This window comes from Marmota flaviventris, chromosome 1 (genome assembly GCF_047511675.1).
Source record: "Marmota flaviventris isolate mMarFla1 chromosome 1, mMarFla1.hap1, whole genome shotgun sequence".
Classification (NCBI taxonomy): domain Eukaryota; kingdom Metazoa; phylum Chordata; class Mammalia; order Rodentia; family Sciuridae; genus Marmota; species Marmota flaviventris.
Window position 1 is genome coordinate 103,058,402 of NC_092498.1, and position 16,470 is coordinate 103,074,871.

The 16,470-nt window shown below is 40.6% G+C and overlaps 1 protein-coding gene across 1 annotated transcript in view; it reads left to right on the forward strand.

Moving 5' to 3' along the window:
• Window positions 1-16,470, forward strand: part of Adcy1 (adenylate cyclase 1) — a 144,645-nt gene that overhangs the window by 47,569 nt on the left and 80,606 nt on the right. The window contains exon 4 of the mRNA XM_027938399.2: window positions 1,388-1,499. Within this exon, the coding sequence (XP_027794200.2) occupies window positions 1,388-1,499 (112 nt within the window). The remainder of the gene's footprint in view (window positions 1-1,387; window positions 1,500-16,470) is intronic.

Below are 16,470 nucleotides of genomic sequence, written 5' to 3' on the forward strand. Positions count from 1 at the left end.
TTTTTTGGAGGGGGTGGATACCAGGGATTGAACTCAAGGGCACTCTACCACTTCACCACTGAGCCACATCCCTAGCCCTATTTTGTATTTTAAGGAACTCACTGAGTTGCTTAGCACCTCACCATTGCTGAGGCTGACTTTGAACTCGCGATCCTCCTGCCTCAGCCTCCTGAGCTGCTGGGATTGCAGGTGTGTGCCACCACGCCTGGCTTTGTTTTCTTTTATTGGCATTTATGGCTTCCTTAGAGGGATTCTGGGAGGAGGTTGTATAGGTTAAGGAAGCCCAAAAGTTAGAGAAAGCTAAGAACACCTTATACCTTGAATAGTAGTTATGGCCATGTTTTAAGATGTATCTTAAAATGTAATGTTTTCAAGACAAACAGTTTTTCTTCATTTCTCAAATACTCTGCAGAGAGCATGTTTTAATTTTATAAGAAAACAACTGGGTATGGTGGTATTTGCCTATAATCCCAGCAATTTGGAAGGCTGAGTTGGAAGTTTCATTTTAAAGGTCAGCCCCAGTAAGCCAGTGAGACCCAGTCTCAAAACAAAAACCAAAAAGTAAGTAAATAAATAAATTAATTAATTAAAGAAGTTAGAAAAGAAGGAAATCCTAGAAAACATCTTTTAAACCTAGTTTTGTCCCATCATCCCAGATGTGGAACACATATGAAAACTTAAATTGAGCAACAAATATACTACTTATAGTAACTTTGAAATAATATTTGAATATTTATTATGTTTGCAGTATTAGACTTGGGACTTAAGTCTTTTCTACAAACTCTAGAAAAATAGTTCTGCTCTGTGGGTGGGCACTGAGTTCTCGAGGCTGACTCAAGTTCTGTCATAAATATGTGGAGGACTTGACATAAGAGTATAACATCTCTATAGAACAATTCAGTTATCTGTCCCCTTTAATTGTGAGGCTCTAACACCACACCCAGGGCCTCACAGTCACCTGTATCCAGCTGGCAGTGGAAGGAGAAAAAGAGGATGTCATGTGGAGGGGCCCACACACTTCTTCAAAGCTTATCACTTCAGTTCAGTGCTTCTGGCTACCACCCGGTCACATGGCCTCCCTGGGAAGAGGCGGTCTAATAGACAGTGGGTAGTGGGAGGGGTTGGCATGGGGGACAGCAAGCTCTGAATGACCCAGCAGCTAAACTCCTTCTGGGACCAAGAGGGGAGTCCTGCAGCTGCTCTGAGCCTCAGTCTTCTCACCTGTAAAATGGGAACAGGGAAGCCTTTATTTCCAGCCTGTGCTGAGGGATAAATGGGGTGATTTATTCTAAAGTGTTTTGTGGGTGTAAATATCTATGCAACTCTGGAGGTCATTATTTCCCAAGTGACTGAGAGGAGATGGCCCTGGCACCCCTTTCTCTTGCAGCATCCTGTTTGCGGACATCGTGGGCTTCACAGGCTTGGCATCCCAGTGCACGGCCCAGGAGCTGGTGAAACTGCTCAATGAACTCTTTGGCAAGTTCGACGAGTTAGCCACGGTAAGCTCAGCATTTTCCTTTGTTCAGGTTAAATCAGAATGGCTTCTGTGCTCAGTGATTCCCTGTATCTAGAATGGGAGCTAGACTGAGTGCCAAGTCATTTATCACCAGGAAGGTGGTAAATTGCTGTGTTTGGAGCCTCACTGTTCATTGCTTTCTCTCCTTGGATTTGCACATATCAGATTAGTGCACACGGCACAAACTCTGCCAGGGTACCTTTCAACCAAGTCTTCTAGAAAGAGGCTGTGTCTTGCAGGCTGTGCCCAGGCACAGAGCTGCCTTTTGCCATTCCTCCTGGCAGACAGAGCCAGTGGCCACACCCCTCATCCTGAGGCATCCATGGACATGTCTCTGCTGACACTGGGCTTGCCATTCTTCTGGGGCTGCAACTGCCAATGAACATGCTGAGTCTGGGCAGTGGTCATCTTTGCCCTCAATAGGCTTCATGCTGGAGTGGAACAGGTCATAACTGGCACCAAGTCCTGCTGAGGTCCAGCCAAGGCTATGCTAACAGCTTTGGCTTGAAATGTAGTGCTTGGATGTTGAGAACAGTAAACCCACAGAGCCTCCATGTGTACCACATAATCCCCTGGGTTACCACTGCCCCCCGTGGGAGCCTGGTCAATAGCCTCAGGAGCTCTTTGCATTGGCCAGCAGGCTCTGAGGGGCTACCAGAGTCTCCCCTTCATCCTGGAACATGTTGGTGTTAAAAGCAGAAAGAGAGAGCATGTGGGGCAAGAGTCCAAGTTTCAGAAACTGACTATGCCAGGCCTCAGGAGGGCACATTTGCTGAGTGGGATGCCCTTCATTTTTCTCTACTGCCCAGGGGAATGTTTGGGATAAATTGCACTGCTCACAGCAGTAATCAGATCAGAGCTAAGAATGTGCCCTGCTACTCTGTAGTGGAAATCCTCTTCTAGCTCTTTCATCTGGCAAATCCTCCCTGATACTGGTTCCCAGCCTGTGCAGACAGGGGCGGCTTCTGCAGGAAGACTGACTACAACCCAGGAAGGCTCCTCTCTCAGTGGGAGGAAGGGAGCAGAGGACAGTGGTGGGATGCCCAGATGTGAGGCTTGCTGGGGCATTGGCCATCAGGGCTTCCTCAGACCCCAGAGGACCCTCACCATCTCTGCTCTTTGAGGAGGTGGAAGGAGCGCACGGGATGGAGCCAAGTTCCCCTTCTCTTTTATTGAGCCCCCCTCCAGGTGGGGAAGGGGGTGCTGAAGTCAGTGGATGGGGAGGGAGCAAGCCAGCTCCAGGGAAAATCAGTGCATTTCTCAGTGGGGGCAGTGGTGAAGGTCTTGGGAGAAAGAGTGGATGTTCCCTCAATGGAGGGGATAGGAGAGGGCCCTGCTGGGGCTGGCAGTGAGGCAGTAGAGTTGAGAGCATCTTTGCATGGTGGAGGCTGAGTGAGGAGCCCCACTGGGCTGGGCAGGGCAGGGCCAGGCGATGATCACATGGGGCTGAGATGCTGAACTTGTTTTACTTGGGTGATTTCGTTTTGGGGTCCAGCTGTGGGTGTGGGAGCAAACCTGGGCATGCAGGTAGACATCTGGAATAGAGAGAGAGAGAGCTTAAGAGGGCTGGGAAGGAGTGGGCCTAGAGACTTTGGACACTGCTGTCTTTGGGGGTTCCTGTGGGGAGCAAATGTCCTGAGATCCAATCCTAATGTTGCTGTCTACATTCCTAATGGGCTGGTTAAAGGAGCCCTTTCTCCTTGGGCACCCCTGGGCATGCTGGGCCAGGGTGCTATGGAACTCTATTTGGGAAAGGCTGTGTCCTCCTTCCTGAGGAAGAAAGGAAGGTGATGGCTTTCCTTCTGGGAAGGGCACACTTTCTGGCTGAAATGATGTTTTTGCCTGGCCTGGGGGCTGCCTGTCTATGGTACCCTTGTAGCCCTGTCTGACTATCCACTGTCCTTGTCCCCAACTGTGGCTATAACTATCTTCCCACAAGCTTCACTATCTTCTTAGGTAAGTCCCAGGGCTCTTCCTTCCTATCTGCTGCATAGGATTTCTGGCTGCCATGAAGGAGGTGTGGTGAGCCATGCCTCAGGTGCTCCTCAGTGCAGGGGGTGGAGCTCTAGCCCCTCTGTAGTTTAGTCAAAGAGCACAATTTGTCCAGGTGCTGTGGGGTGGCTAAAGCTTCCAGGAAGAACTGTGACTAGGGCTCTTACAGAGCAGTGAATAGCATCCCCAAGGGCCTGTTTCTTGCTTCACCCTTTACCAGAAAGCTCATCCTTCTGGAAGCTTCTGGATAGAGTGTCCCAATTAGTTCTGCCAGGGCTTTCTTTCCTTTTTTTTTTCTCTCCTGGTCCGAGCTTGTACTGCCAATGGGAGGGGTTGGGTCATTTTTGTATGGTGTTTGAAAAGTCTTTGCCCAAAGGGCTACCACTGTGTGTTGGTTTCTCAAAGCCACGGTGGCAGATTACCACAAACTTGGTGGTTTGAAACAACAGAAATTTGTTTTCTCAGTTTTGGAGGCTGAAAGTCTGAAATCAGTACTGCTTGCCCCAAATCAAGATGTTGGCAGATGTTGCACGTGGTGGAGCACGCCTATAATTCCAACAACTTTGGAGGCTGAGGCAGGAGGATGGCAAGTTCAAGGCCAGCCTTATTAACTTAGTGATATCCTGTCTTGAAATAAAATAAAGTGTGGAGGAGATTCTGGGGATGTAGCTCAATGGTAAGCATCCCTAGTTTCAATCTCCAGTACAAATAATACGTAAATACATAAAAAATAGATGTTGGCAACAGCATCCCCCCACCCCAAGGAGAATCTGTCCCTTGCTGATTACATCTTCTCTTGACTACTTCAGTTCCTTGGCTTGTGCCATATCACTCCAGTCTCCTTTATCTTCATGTTGTTGCTTCTCCTCCTTCTCCTTCTCCTTCTCTTCCTCCTCCTCCTCTTCTTTCCTTCTCTTCTTCTTTCTTTTTGTTTTAGAAAAAGAGAGAGAATTTTTTAATATTTATTTTTTAGTTTTCGGTGGACACAACATCTTTATTTTATTTCTATATGGTTCTGAGGATCGAACCCAGCGCCCCGCGCATGCCAGGTGAGCGCCCTACCACTTGAGCCACATCCCCAGCCCCGCCTTCTCTTCTCTCTTTTTCTTTGAAATAAATCTCCTCCTGCCTTCCTCTTATCAGACATGTACCCGGGGCCCATCTGCATGATCTAGGATGGTCTCTCCATCTCAGGATTCTTAATTTAATCACACCTGCAAAGATTCCTCTTTTTATTTGTCATATAAAGTGACATTCACACATTCCAGGCATTTGATCATGGATAGCTTTTGGGAGACCATTTTTCAGCCTCCCACACTCTTGCAGGCAGTCATCCAGTGACTCACTTTTAGTCTTCCCATTGAAAACAAGGGACTGGTTATGACTGTTTCAAGGTGTTAGTGTAGTGAGAAGTCAAATAGTGGAAAGCAAAATAATAGAAAGCATGAAACACCTAGCATAGTGCTTAGAGCAGAGTTAACCCTCTACGAACAACAGTTACTGTTGTTTCCAGAAGAGCTATACTCCGTGAGTCAGTGAAGTTAAAGCTGCACAGGTATTTGAAAACTCAGTGTGGAAAAAAATTAGCAGCTTCTAACATAAAGCTCATTTTCCTTTAATCCCATTAAGTTCTTAATTCATAACCAGATAACACTGCTGTTAGAAAATGCCCGTTTGTCGGCTGGGTCTGTTTTAGAGAATTGTCAAATAACTTTTTTTCCTACTACCATTGTAATTAAATCAGACTCTGCCTTAATTTTGCAAATATTCACACACTCAGCTATGTGGGAAGAATTCTGCCGTTCACCAGGACTTGCATTTCCAAGCAGGACACAGACTTTATTGATCAGCTTCATAATCAGAAGAGGAAAACAAGGGTTCCTTATACCCTTGCTTCGTAGAGCAACCACTGTATTACCAATAAAGGGAACACTTTAATTTAGTGTTTTCCATTTTATGAGGTCTGCATCCAAACTTGAGAACAAACATCAATAACAAAAAGTCCAAGCAATAGATATAGTAGTTATATTCATGGTCAATTAAATGAAAACATGACATAGTACTCATAAAATTTTTTGCGTGTGAATTTTTCACAGCTTTACAAACACATACTGTCTTTAGAAAATTGCATATGGCAAAGATATGCAAATAATTGCAGTCATTTGATTCATTTGCCAGCTATCTAAACCAAGCCTGTGTACCCCTGGCTCTCATAGTAGGGTTGTTAAATAAATAAATATAATAATTTTTTTCCTAATTAATATCATAAAAATTTTCTCCTGTGTTTTCTTTCAGAGTTTTATAATTTTAGATTTTACATTTAAATTAATAATACATTTTTATTGAATTTTTGTGTATGATATGAGGTATGGATCAAAGGGGTTTTTTTGCATATGGATATCTAATTATTTCAGCAACATTTGTTGAAAAGACTATCATTTCTGCACTAAATTGTATTTCCAGAACTTTAGAAAAACCACTTTTCTACATATAGGTGGGCCTATTTTGGGTTTTCTTTTCCATTTCATCGATCTGTGTCTATTTTGACACCAAAGTTGTACACTTTGGCCCTGTGGCTTTATTACAAGTCTCAAGAGAGGTATTGTGAACCCTTCAAGTTTGTTATTCTTTTTCGAAATGATTTTTGGCTATTTTAGGTTCTTTCCTTTTTTATCTGAATTTTATAATCAACTTGTTAGTTTCTAAAACAGAGGCTGCCAAAATTTTGTTTGGGATTGTGTTGAATCTATATTATGAATCTAGGGAGACCTGGAATTCCATAAATACAAAAGCTTGTGATTCATGAACATAGTATATGTTTCCATTTTTTAGATCTTGTTTAATTTTTTTCAGAAATGTATAGTTTTCAGTATACCGGTGTTTCATATATTTTACCAAATTTGTCCCTAAATAGTTTCTACTTTTTGGTATTTTTTAGATGCTTTTGATTTTTAACTTTTAATTTCTAATTTTTGTTACTAGAATAGTGTTAGTCAGTTTTATGTCACTGTGGCCAAAATACCTGACAAAAACAACTTAGATGAAGAAAAGTTTATTTTAGCACACAAATTCAGAGGTTTAGCCCATAGCCAACCAATTCCATTACTCTGGGACCAAGGTGAGGTTGAACATGAGGCAGGAGAACATGGTAGAGGAAGAGTGTTGCTTACTTCGTGGTGGAACCAAAGAAAGGGGTAAGAGGCTATGAACCTTTCCAGGGCACACCTCTAGTGACCTACTTCCTCCAGATGTGCCTCATCTGCCTACAATTACCACCAATTCCATTCCAATTAGGGTGAACTGATGAGGTTATAACTCTCACAGTGCAATCCTTTCACCTCTGAACACTTCTTCTTTTTTATTTTATTTTATTTTGAGCCTTTCAAAATTCTGCTTTATTTAAACTGCTTTTAAAATCTGCTAAAAGTCATTTACCATCTATTATGTGTTAAGTAGGTGTTACATATTTCATTTGGTGCATCTTATGCAATTTTTTAACATTTTGAAAATATTTGTAAATTAACTGTAATTAAGCGATTGGAATGGGTTTGCCAATACAGAGTAATGATTTTTGATTGTTTCTTTTTTTCCCTTTTGAATGCAACTTTATTTTTAAAAATTTTTTACTTGTTATATATGACAACAGAATGCATTACAATTCATAGTAAACATATAAAGCACAATTTTTCATATCTCTGGTTGAACACAAAGTAGAGACACATCCTTTGTGTCTTCTTACATGTATTTAGATTAATGATGACCATCGCCTTCCACCATCTTTCCTATACCTATGCCCCTTTCCTTTCCCTCCTTCCCTCCCCTTTTCCCCTTTGCCAAATCTAGAGTTCATTTAATCCTCCCATATTATCAAGAATCAATAAATGGGATGGATTCAAACTAAAAAGCTTCTTCTCAGCAAAAGAAACAATCAGTGAGGTGAATAGAGATCCTACTAATTGGGAACAAATTCTTACCACACTCATGTCAGATAGAGCACTAATCTCTAGAATATAAAGAACTCAAAAATCTTAACACCTAAAACAAACAAACAAAAAAACAACAACAACCAAATAACCAGTCAATAAATAGGCCAAGGAACTGAACAGACACTTCTCAGAAGAGGATATACAATCCATCAACAAATATATGAAAAATGTTCAACATTTTTTCTAGCAATTAGAGAAATGCAAATCAAAACTACTCTAAGATTTCATCTCACTCCAGTCAGAATGGCAGCTATTAAGAATTCAAACAACAGTAATTGTTGGCGAGGATGTGGGGAAAAAGGCACACTCATACATTGCTGGTGGGACTCAAATTGGTGCAGCCAATATGGAAAGTAGTATGAAGAATCCTTGGAAAACTAGGAATGGAACCACTATTTGACCCAGCTATCCCATTCCTTGGTCTATACCCAAAGGACTTAAAAACATACAGGGACACAGCCACATCAGTGTTTACAGCAGCATGATTCACAATAGCTAAACTGTGGAACGAACCTAGATGCTCTTCAGTAGATGAATGGATAAAGAAAATGTGATACACACACACATACACACACACACACACATATACATACACACACATACATATATATACAATGGAATATTATTCAGCATTAAAAGAGAATAAAATCATGGCATTTGCAGGTAAATGGATGAAGCTGGAGAATATAATGCTAAGTGAAATTAGCCAATCCCAAAAAACCAAATGCCGAATGATTTCTGATTTAAGGATGCTGATCCAAAATATGCTGTGGATAAAAGTAGCAGAATACAACAGTCACTAATATGCCATTATGTAAAAATGTGAGTGTGTAACCGATGTGATTCTGCAATTTGTATTTGGGGTAAAAATGGGAGTTCATAACCCAATTGAGTCAAATGTATGAAAGATGATATATCATGAGCTTTGTAATGTTTTGAACAAGCAATAAAAAAAAAATGCTGTGGAGTGGGGGATGGGAGGATTAAATGAACTCACTTCTGAACACTTCTTTATTAACACAGGAGTTTTTGAGGGATGCCTCATATCCAAACCATAACTAAAGGCAAACCAAAATTGTGTTTTTGTATTTATTGATTTAAAATGAGTTTAAATGAGTTTAACAAACTCATTTTAGTAGGTCTTTCTAGATTTCCACTGGATTTTCTATGTAAATGATATTTTGTTTGCAAATGAAGACAGTTTTCCCCAATTCATAATCTGGTTGCCTTTTATTTGCTTGCCTTATTTCTCTGGCTAGAACCTCTGGTGTACATGTCAGATAGAAGTGGCAAGAGCAGACAGTCTTGTCTTGTTCTCTATCCTAGGAGGAAAGTATTGTGTCTTTCACAATTAAGTATGATGCTAGCTGTAGGCGTTTTGTGGATGCTTTTTATCAAGTCAAGTAAGTTTCTTTTTATTCTGAATCTGCTGGGAGCTTTTTACTAGAAATAGATGTTGGATTTTTGTCAGTTTTTTCTTTTATGTCTATAGGAATGGTCAAATGATTAGTCTGCTAATGTAATAAATTACATTGATTGTTGGTAGAATGAAAAAAAACATCCTTGCATTCCTGGGATAAGCCATACTTGGACATATTGTCCTCTTATGAACTGTTGCCTTTGATTTGTTAGAATTTTGTTTAGAACTTTTTCCATTTATGTTACTTAAGGATATTAGTCTGTAGCTTTTTTAAATTTTGTCTTTATGTAGTATCACTGATCTCAGAGATGGCTTTGGGAGTGTTTCTTCTTATTCAAATTTCTGGGAAAGTTTCAGTAGAAATTGTGGTATTTATTTTTTAAATGTTTGGTAGATTTACTAATAATCCAACTGGGCCTGTGTTTTCTTTGTAGAAAAGTTTTTACCTACAAATTCAGTTTCTCACCCATTTTTTTGAATGATTTTGGCAGTGTTTTTTTGTTTTCTTTTCTTTTTTGGGGGTCAGGGAGTTTATCTACCTACTCTAAGTTGTCAAAATCACTGGAATGAAGTTGTTGTTCATCATATTTTCTTGTTATCCTTCAGTATCTGTAGACTTTGAAGGATGTCACTGCTTTTATTCCTGTTTGAGTAATTTGTGTCTTCTTTTCTTACAGTCATTTTGTCTAGAGGTTCATCAATTTTATTGATTTTTCTTAAAGAAAGAATGCTTTTGGTTTCGTTGATCTATTTTTCTATCCCAATAATTTCAGATATTTATTAGTGTATATCTTCTTATTTTGGGTTTAATGTTTTTAACTTTTTTTTTGTATTTGGTTCAGATGGCAATGCTCATTAATTTGAATTTTTTCTTTTAATATAAGCTTTTCATGCTACAAACTTCCCCTGAAATGCTGCATAATAGCATCCAAGTTTCTGATTTGTTTTTATAGAGTTCAAATACTTTTTAATTTCCCTTTTTATTTTTTTTAGACCCATGGATTATTTAGAGATATGATTTAAGGATTTTTTGAAGATCTTTTTTGCTTTTGACTTCTATTTTAATCCTATTGTGATTGGATATTATATATTTTATGATTAGAATTATCTTAAATTTATGGCCAAAAATATAGTCTTCTTGGTAAATGACCCATGTATGCTTGAAAATAATGTGTACTCTGCATTTGGAGAATTCTTTTATTAATAGCATATTCTATAAATACCTGTCCTGGCTATTTATTCTCTCAATTATTGTGAGAGACATGTCAAAAATTTCAGCTTAATTGTATATTCTTCCTTTGGTTCTGTTGTCTATTGCTTCACATATTCTTAGGCTTTGTTATTGGATTCTTCATTTAATAACAGGATTGTAATTTCCTCTTGATAAATTCGGGTGTGCGTGTGTGTGTGTGTGTGTGTGTGTGTGTGTGTGTGTTTTACTGGGGACTGAGTCCAGGGATGCTGTGCTGTGCCCAGTCCCTTCTGTTTTTAAATTTGAGTCTGTGTCTCACTAAGTTCCCCAGAGTGGCCCCAAACTTGTTATCCTCCTGCCTCAGCCTCCCATTTAGCTGGGATTATAGGTGTGCTTGGCTAAGTCGACTCTTTTATTAGTAAGAAATGATCCTCTTTATTCTGGTGATAATCTTTACTTTGTCTGATATAAATACAGTCATTCCAACTTTCTTTTAATTATTGATAGAAACTATCTTTTCCTGTCCTTTTGTTTTTAGTCTTTCTGTGTCTTTTTTTCTGAAGTTTGTTTCTAGTTGGATTTTGCTTTTATTTTTATCCAGAATGACAATCTCTGCCTTGTTGATGCATTGGGTCCAAGGCTGTCACTTTGCTGTTTACTTTTGATTTGTTCCATCTGTTCTTTGTTTCCCTTTTTGCTTTTATTGCCTTTTTGTAGATTTATTGAATGCTTTATGGTTCCGTCTTACTACCTTTGTTGGCTTATTAGTAGAAAGTGTTGTTTTAGTTATTTTCATCATTGCTGTGGGGTTTTATAGTAGGTATTTCAACTTACACTGGTCCTTCATTATGTGATTTTTATTTACTATTCAAGAAGCTTATTTACCATATGAAAAGTAGATACTTCTGTTTCTGCCCTCTTGGCCTTTATAAAATTGTTGCCATACATTAAACTTTTTAATGTATTATGTTTTTTATGTTATTTTACTTTGTAAATATTTCTGTTTACATAGATAGTTCTCTTTGGAAAAGATTTAAATGATAAAAATCTTACCTATTCTTGTAGCTTCCATTTCCCTGGCTCTTCATTCATGTGATCGGTGTATCTCTGTGTTGTATTTTTCTGCCTGGGGAATGTCCTTCAACCTGTCTTACAGTTACAGAACTGTCCACACCCCTTTGAAATGATGGAGAAACAGCTGTCCTTCTGCTGGTGATGAAGTCTTTCAGTTTTTGTACTTTTGGAAAGCTCTTTATTTGGCCTTCATTTTTTGGAATTTATTTCTACTTGGTGTCATGCTCTAGGCTGATGGCTTGATTTTGCATTGTTTTCTGCAGTACCCTGAGGATGTTGTTCTGTTGTCTTCCCTTATAGGCTTTTCCCATGAACCATCTGCCATCAGTTCTTGGTTTCTTTGTATGAAATTGGTCCCTTTTCTCTGTCTACTTTTAAGAGTTCCTCTTCATGGCTGGTTCTAATAAATTTGATTTTGATGTGCCTTGGTGTAGTTTTCCTTACGTTACCTGTGCTTGCAGTGCATTGAACTTCTTGCATCTGTACATTTAGAATCATTATCAAATTTAGAAAAGACAAAAACCAAATTATCCTTTTTCAAACATTTTTATGTTCCCTCCCTCTCTTCCTTCAGGGACACCAGTGCCACCTGTGCTAGGTTTTCTTGAGGCTGTTCTGTAGCTCATTCATGATCTTTTAAAAAAGAATTTTAGATTCCTTTTGTATTTCATTTTTAACAGTATCTATTTTCTTCCACGGTGAATAGCCAGTCACTGCTATCCACTGTCATTTTCTTCTCAAACCCTACAGCTTTTATCTTCAGAAGTTTAAATTGGAATACTTTTTCTTGGTGTTGCGATAACTGCTAAGAATCTGAAAATTGGAATGACCCCTTTCATGTCATCTTTTTCTGTATCAATTGTCTCTTTTTTTCCTTTGTGCTCTTGATGGTATTGTGAATTTTTAAGAGTATGATTTGCCCTAATCTGCATGAGTCCTTTTTAGAGGAACTCATGGGCTTCCTCACAGCTGTGCTCCTTTTGGGTTGCAGTACCTGGCATTGAGATGCAGGGTGGCCCCTGTGAAGTGCAGGCTTGGAAAATTACACACAGCTGCAGTCCAAACACCTTTTCTTTATGAAGGTGCCTGCAGGAAGTTAAATAAACACAGAACATATTTGCCTTAGTCTTAATAGTAGCTGATGGTTTATTTACCTCCTTAGCCATGGTTGATAGTCACAGATGTGAACAATATTTTTGACCTTTCCCCCATTTATTGGATTCTTGTTAGATTTGCACTGGTTCTTATATGCATGTATGTTTGCAAAACTGTCCACACCCCTTTGAAATGATGGAGAAACACCTGTCCTTCTCTGGTGACCAAAAACCTGACAAGAATAATTTAAGAGGAAGAAAAGTTTATTTGACGCTGTGGTTTCAGAGGTCTCAGTCTATAGATGGCCAGACCATTGCTCTGGGCCCTAGGTGAGCAGAAGGGTATGGAGAAGGAAAGCAGCTCAGAACATGGCAACAGGAAGCAAAGAGTGCTTTTCTCATTGAGCAAAATATAATCTCCAAAGGCAAACCTACAGACACCTACAGTGACTTATCTCCTCCAGCCACACCCTACCTGCCTACTGTTACCACCCGGTTAATCCATTTAAATGGATCAATCCACTGATTAGGTTAAGGCTTTCCTAACCCAACCATTTCACCTTTAAAAACTTTCTTGATTGTCTCACACAAGAGCTTTTGGGGTGTGCCTCATCTAAACTATAACAGCCTTATTTCACCTCCACCTGTGGAGGGACAGGGTTCTATCTCTGGATGTCAGTTTTCTTAACAGGAACATGAACAGGTTGAACCAGGTACATAGTCCCTTTAGCTGATTCAGAGACTGCCATCTGTAGAGATAAACCAATTTCAATGTGGCCTTTTATCAGCAAGGCAGCCTGGGGCTCATCCTGATCCCAGTTCTCATGTAGATGAGGACAGAATTTCTTAGTTTTGATCATAACTCCCAGAACACTTCCTGGGTTCCTTTCCTTGTCCCTATTAACAAGAGCATATCATATTGTAAGTTCTCAGCTCCAATGTGATGGTTGCCTGGTACGGGTCAGAGGATAGACTCAGACTTGAGATGCTATAGCTGGGTGCCCTTATTGATGCAGCAATTCGTGCAAGGGTTGGCTGGGAAGGATAGCAAGGCTGACAACTCTGTGAAGTATTTCCTTTCCCTGGACTGGGTTTTGAGGTCATCCCTAGGTGTGAGTAGTACTGAGGAATGTTCAGGGTCTGAAGTCAGTGCTGTCCCCAAACACGGATATACCAGGAGACTTTCTGATCCACGAGGAACTATCACAGAGGATTATTGAACAAAAATAATGAATATTTAAGTTAGGATCATTAGCGTGCATATAATTTGCTTTAAGAGAAAATAGGGCAATCATGCTGAGTTGAGGAATTCTTTTGCAGACTAAAATGGCATTGGGCCTCCTGAACATAGATCACGAGACAGACACACATGGCTTTATGATACAATCTGGTCATTTTGTTCAGTCTTTAATTGCTGAAAGATGACACTTTTATGGCCTGTGTTAGTGAGGTTATTGTTTTGCATTTATTTATTTATTTATTTTTGTTTCCTCTGGATATTTCCAAAAGGGACTCTGGGAAGCTGGGCTGGGGGCTAGAGCTGTCCCCGTAGGCTCCAAGTCCATTGGGAAGTGTGTTCACATCCATTTTATCAGTGCCTGTCCTGGTCTTTGCCCTCATCAAGCCTTTCATTGGCTTCAATTTAAAGACCAGAACTCACCAGGCAGCCCTGAGTACTCAGACTCATCATCATCACTTCTCATGCCTCAGTTTCTCTGCCTGCAAAAATGTGAGGAGAATACAGAAGGGTCTCCACATCCCCTCCAGCTCCAACACCCTAGTTCTGTGAGCCACTGAGAAACTGGCCATCTTAGAACCCTGAAGTGACTTTCTTGGTTAGTTGTATTCACTGTTGATGGTGTTCTTGTAGCAAACTGGTTTGCCATGTACGTTGAGCACAGAGCAAACTGAGAGGTGGAATAAAGAGGGCTGCAGTCTCGGTCTTTATGGCTCAGTACAGGACACTCTGAGTTTTGTATAAAACCAGGAATTTGCTGAATAAAATGCTCGACACATTATGACCAGTATAGAAATAAAATATCATGAGTGCTGTCCCGAGGGGGGACGTGTTGCATTTCCTGGGAGTTGGTCTTCCAGGTAGAGACGGTGGAAAATAGGGAGAACATGGTGCTTTTCATGGGGCACAGTGTTAAAGATATAAAGGAGTGGATATGAAGAAAAACATGGCTGAATTGTGATTTGAATGCAGAATCTGATTGGGAAATGGGGGCGGGGGGAGGCAGACACCTGTCTTGGGACAGGACCTGATCTCCAAGGAGATCAAGAAGATTAAACACCTGAGAAATGCCAAGGCAAGCATAGAAAGCAAGTTTTTTTGAAGAGAGGAACAGAGGTAGCCGACTTGTCTGGAGAGAAGGTGGCCCAATGTATGTGCCATATTGTGTATGAGCAGGCTGATGAAGTATTTTAAAATATTTACATGCACAAAGCCACAATTTAAGCCCATATATGTTATATGCCATGCTAACTGTATCTGTTTAACACATTAATTATTATCAAATAAAAATTCATCAAATGCCATCATTTCTGAACCAATGCATATGTACAAAGCTGCATGCCCATGAAGTGGGAGTGTCTTGCTCTTTTGTAGACCTCAGAACCCCCACTTTGTCTTTTATCTCTGTGTACTTACCTAATGGCAGGAAGAGGCAGGAGCACAGGGGGTAATCATTTGTGCTGGGAAGTGCAGTCCTAGAGGTGTTAGCAACCCCTTGAGCTGGAAAGTGTGATTGATCCTGGAGGTTAGCTGTTAGCAACCCAGTGATAAGCAGCCATCATGGTCTCACTGTCTACACTGACTGCCAGGCCTTCTGATCTGCTGCCTCAATTTGTTGAGTAATATGACATTTCCTGTCCCCTTGGTCCAGGTGGGGCTGCAGGCAGATTGCTTTTTGTCAAAGAAAGCATGTGAGGAGTCAGGACAGTGGGCTCATTTTATAGAATTAGTCTGTTAACCTCGTGTTTCCATCATCCTCATCTATTTGTCCTCTTATGAAGCCTGGGTGAGAAGCAAATCAGTTAGATAGGGAGGTCCTGCAGGGCACGGTAGGAGGTGCATTCACCCCTCAGTCCATCTTCAGGGGAGACCGATGTTCAAAATCAGGGGTGTGTTCATTCAGAAAACAGGTACTGAGCTGCAGGTGTGGTGATGCACTTGTGTAATCCCAGCTACTCTGGAAGCTGAGGCAGGAGGATGGCAAGTTAAAGTTCATTCTGAGCAAGTTAGTGAGACCTTGTCTGAAAATGAAATTTAAGAAGAGTTGAGGAAGTAGCTTTGTGGTAGAGCACCCCTGGGTTCCACCCCTAGTGCTGAAAGAAAACAAAAACAAAAGCAAAGCAAAACAAACAAAAAAAACTAAAACCAGCTACTGAGTCCCCACTGTGTACTGTGCATTTTTCTAGAAGATCAGGATGTAGCATGAATGAGTGAGGCACCAACCCTGCTCTTAGGAGCCTGTCATTTTATAATATGGCTTCATCAGATATTAATTATGGGTTGTCTTATTTGGTCTCTATCCTGTCTCCTCCTAAATACTAGAAATAATCTCATGTCACCTGTAAGTCCTTCAGTGTATAGCTCTCCATCTGAGAACACTTCAGCCAGTGCCACCATACTGTTGTCATTTCCAACCAAACCAAGGACAGCCATATCATTTCTAACACTTCGTCTGGGCTTAGTTTAACCCTTTTCAGTGGCTGGTTTGTTCCTTCAGGATACAAATGAGTTGGACTTATGTCTTGATTGCCCTGTGGGGATGTTAATTGATGGGGTGACCGCAGTGAGGACACCAGGAGAACAATGTCATTGAAGGAAGTTTATCCCTGTAGTCACCAAAATAAGAGAGGCATTCTTTGCCAAGCCAGGCCACCCAGCAGGTGGGAAGAAGCTAGGGGCAGCAAGGCTTTGAGCCTTTTATGTTGTTCTCTAGGGAATACAGGGGTGAGGCAAGCTAAGTAGTTCATTATGTTTAGGATTGGCTAGTTTGAATAATTGTCCCTGGGCTCTGGGCTCTAGGTATGGTTTCTAATTGTCTGGTACCTGGCCCTGAGGCTCTTTGGGAATGGAAAATGTGACTTGGTATGTGGAAGTTAGGTTAGATAAAGGGGGTTGGTGATGTGGATTAGGGCTTGGTTAGTTTGCATATGAAAGGAGAGTTCTCTGGAGCTGTTTGCTG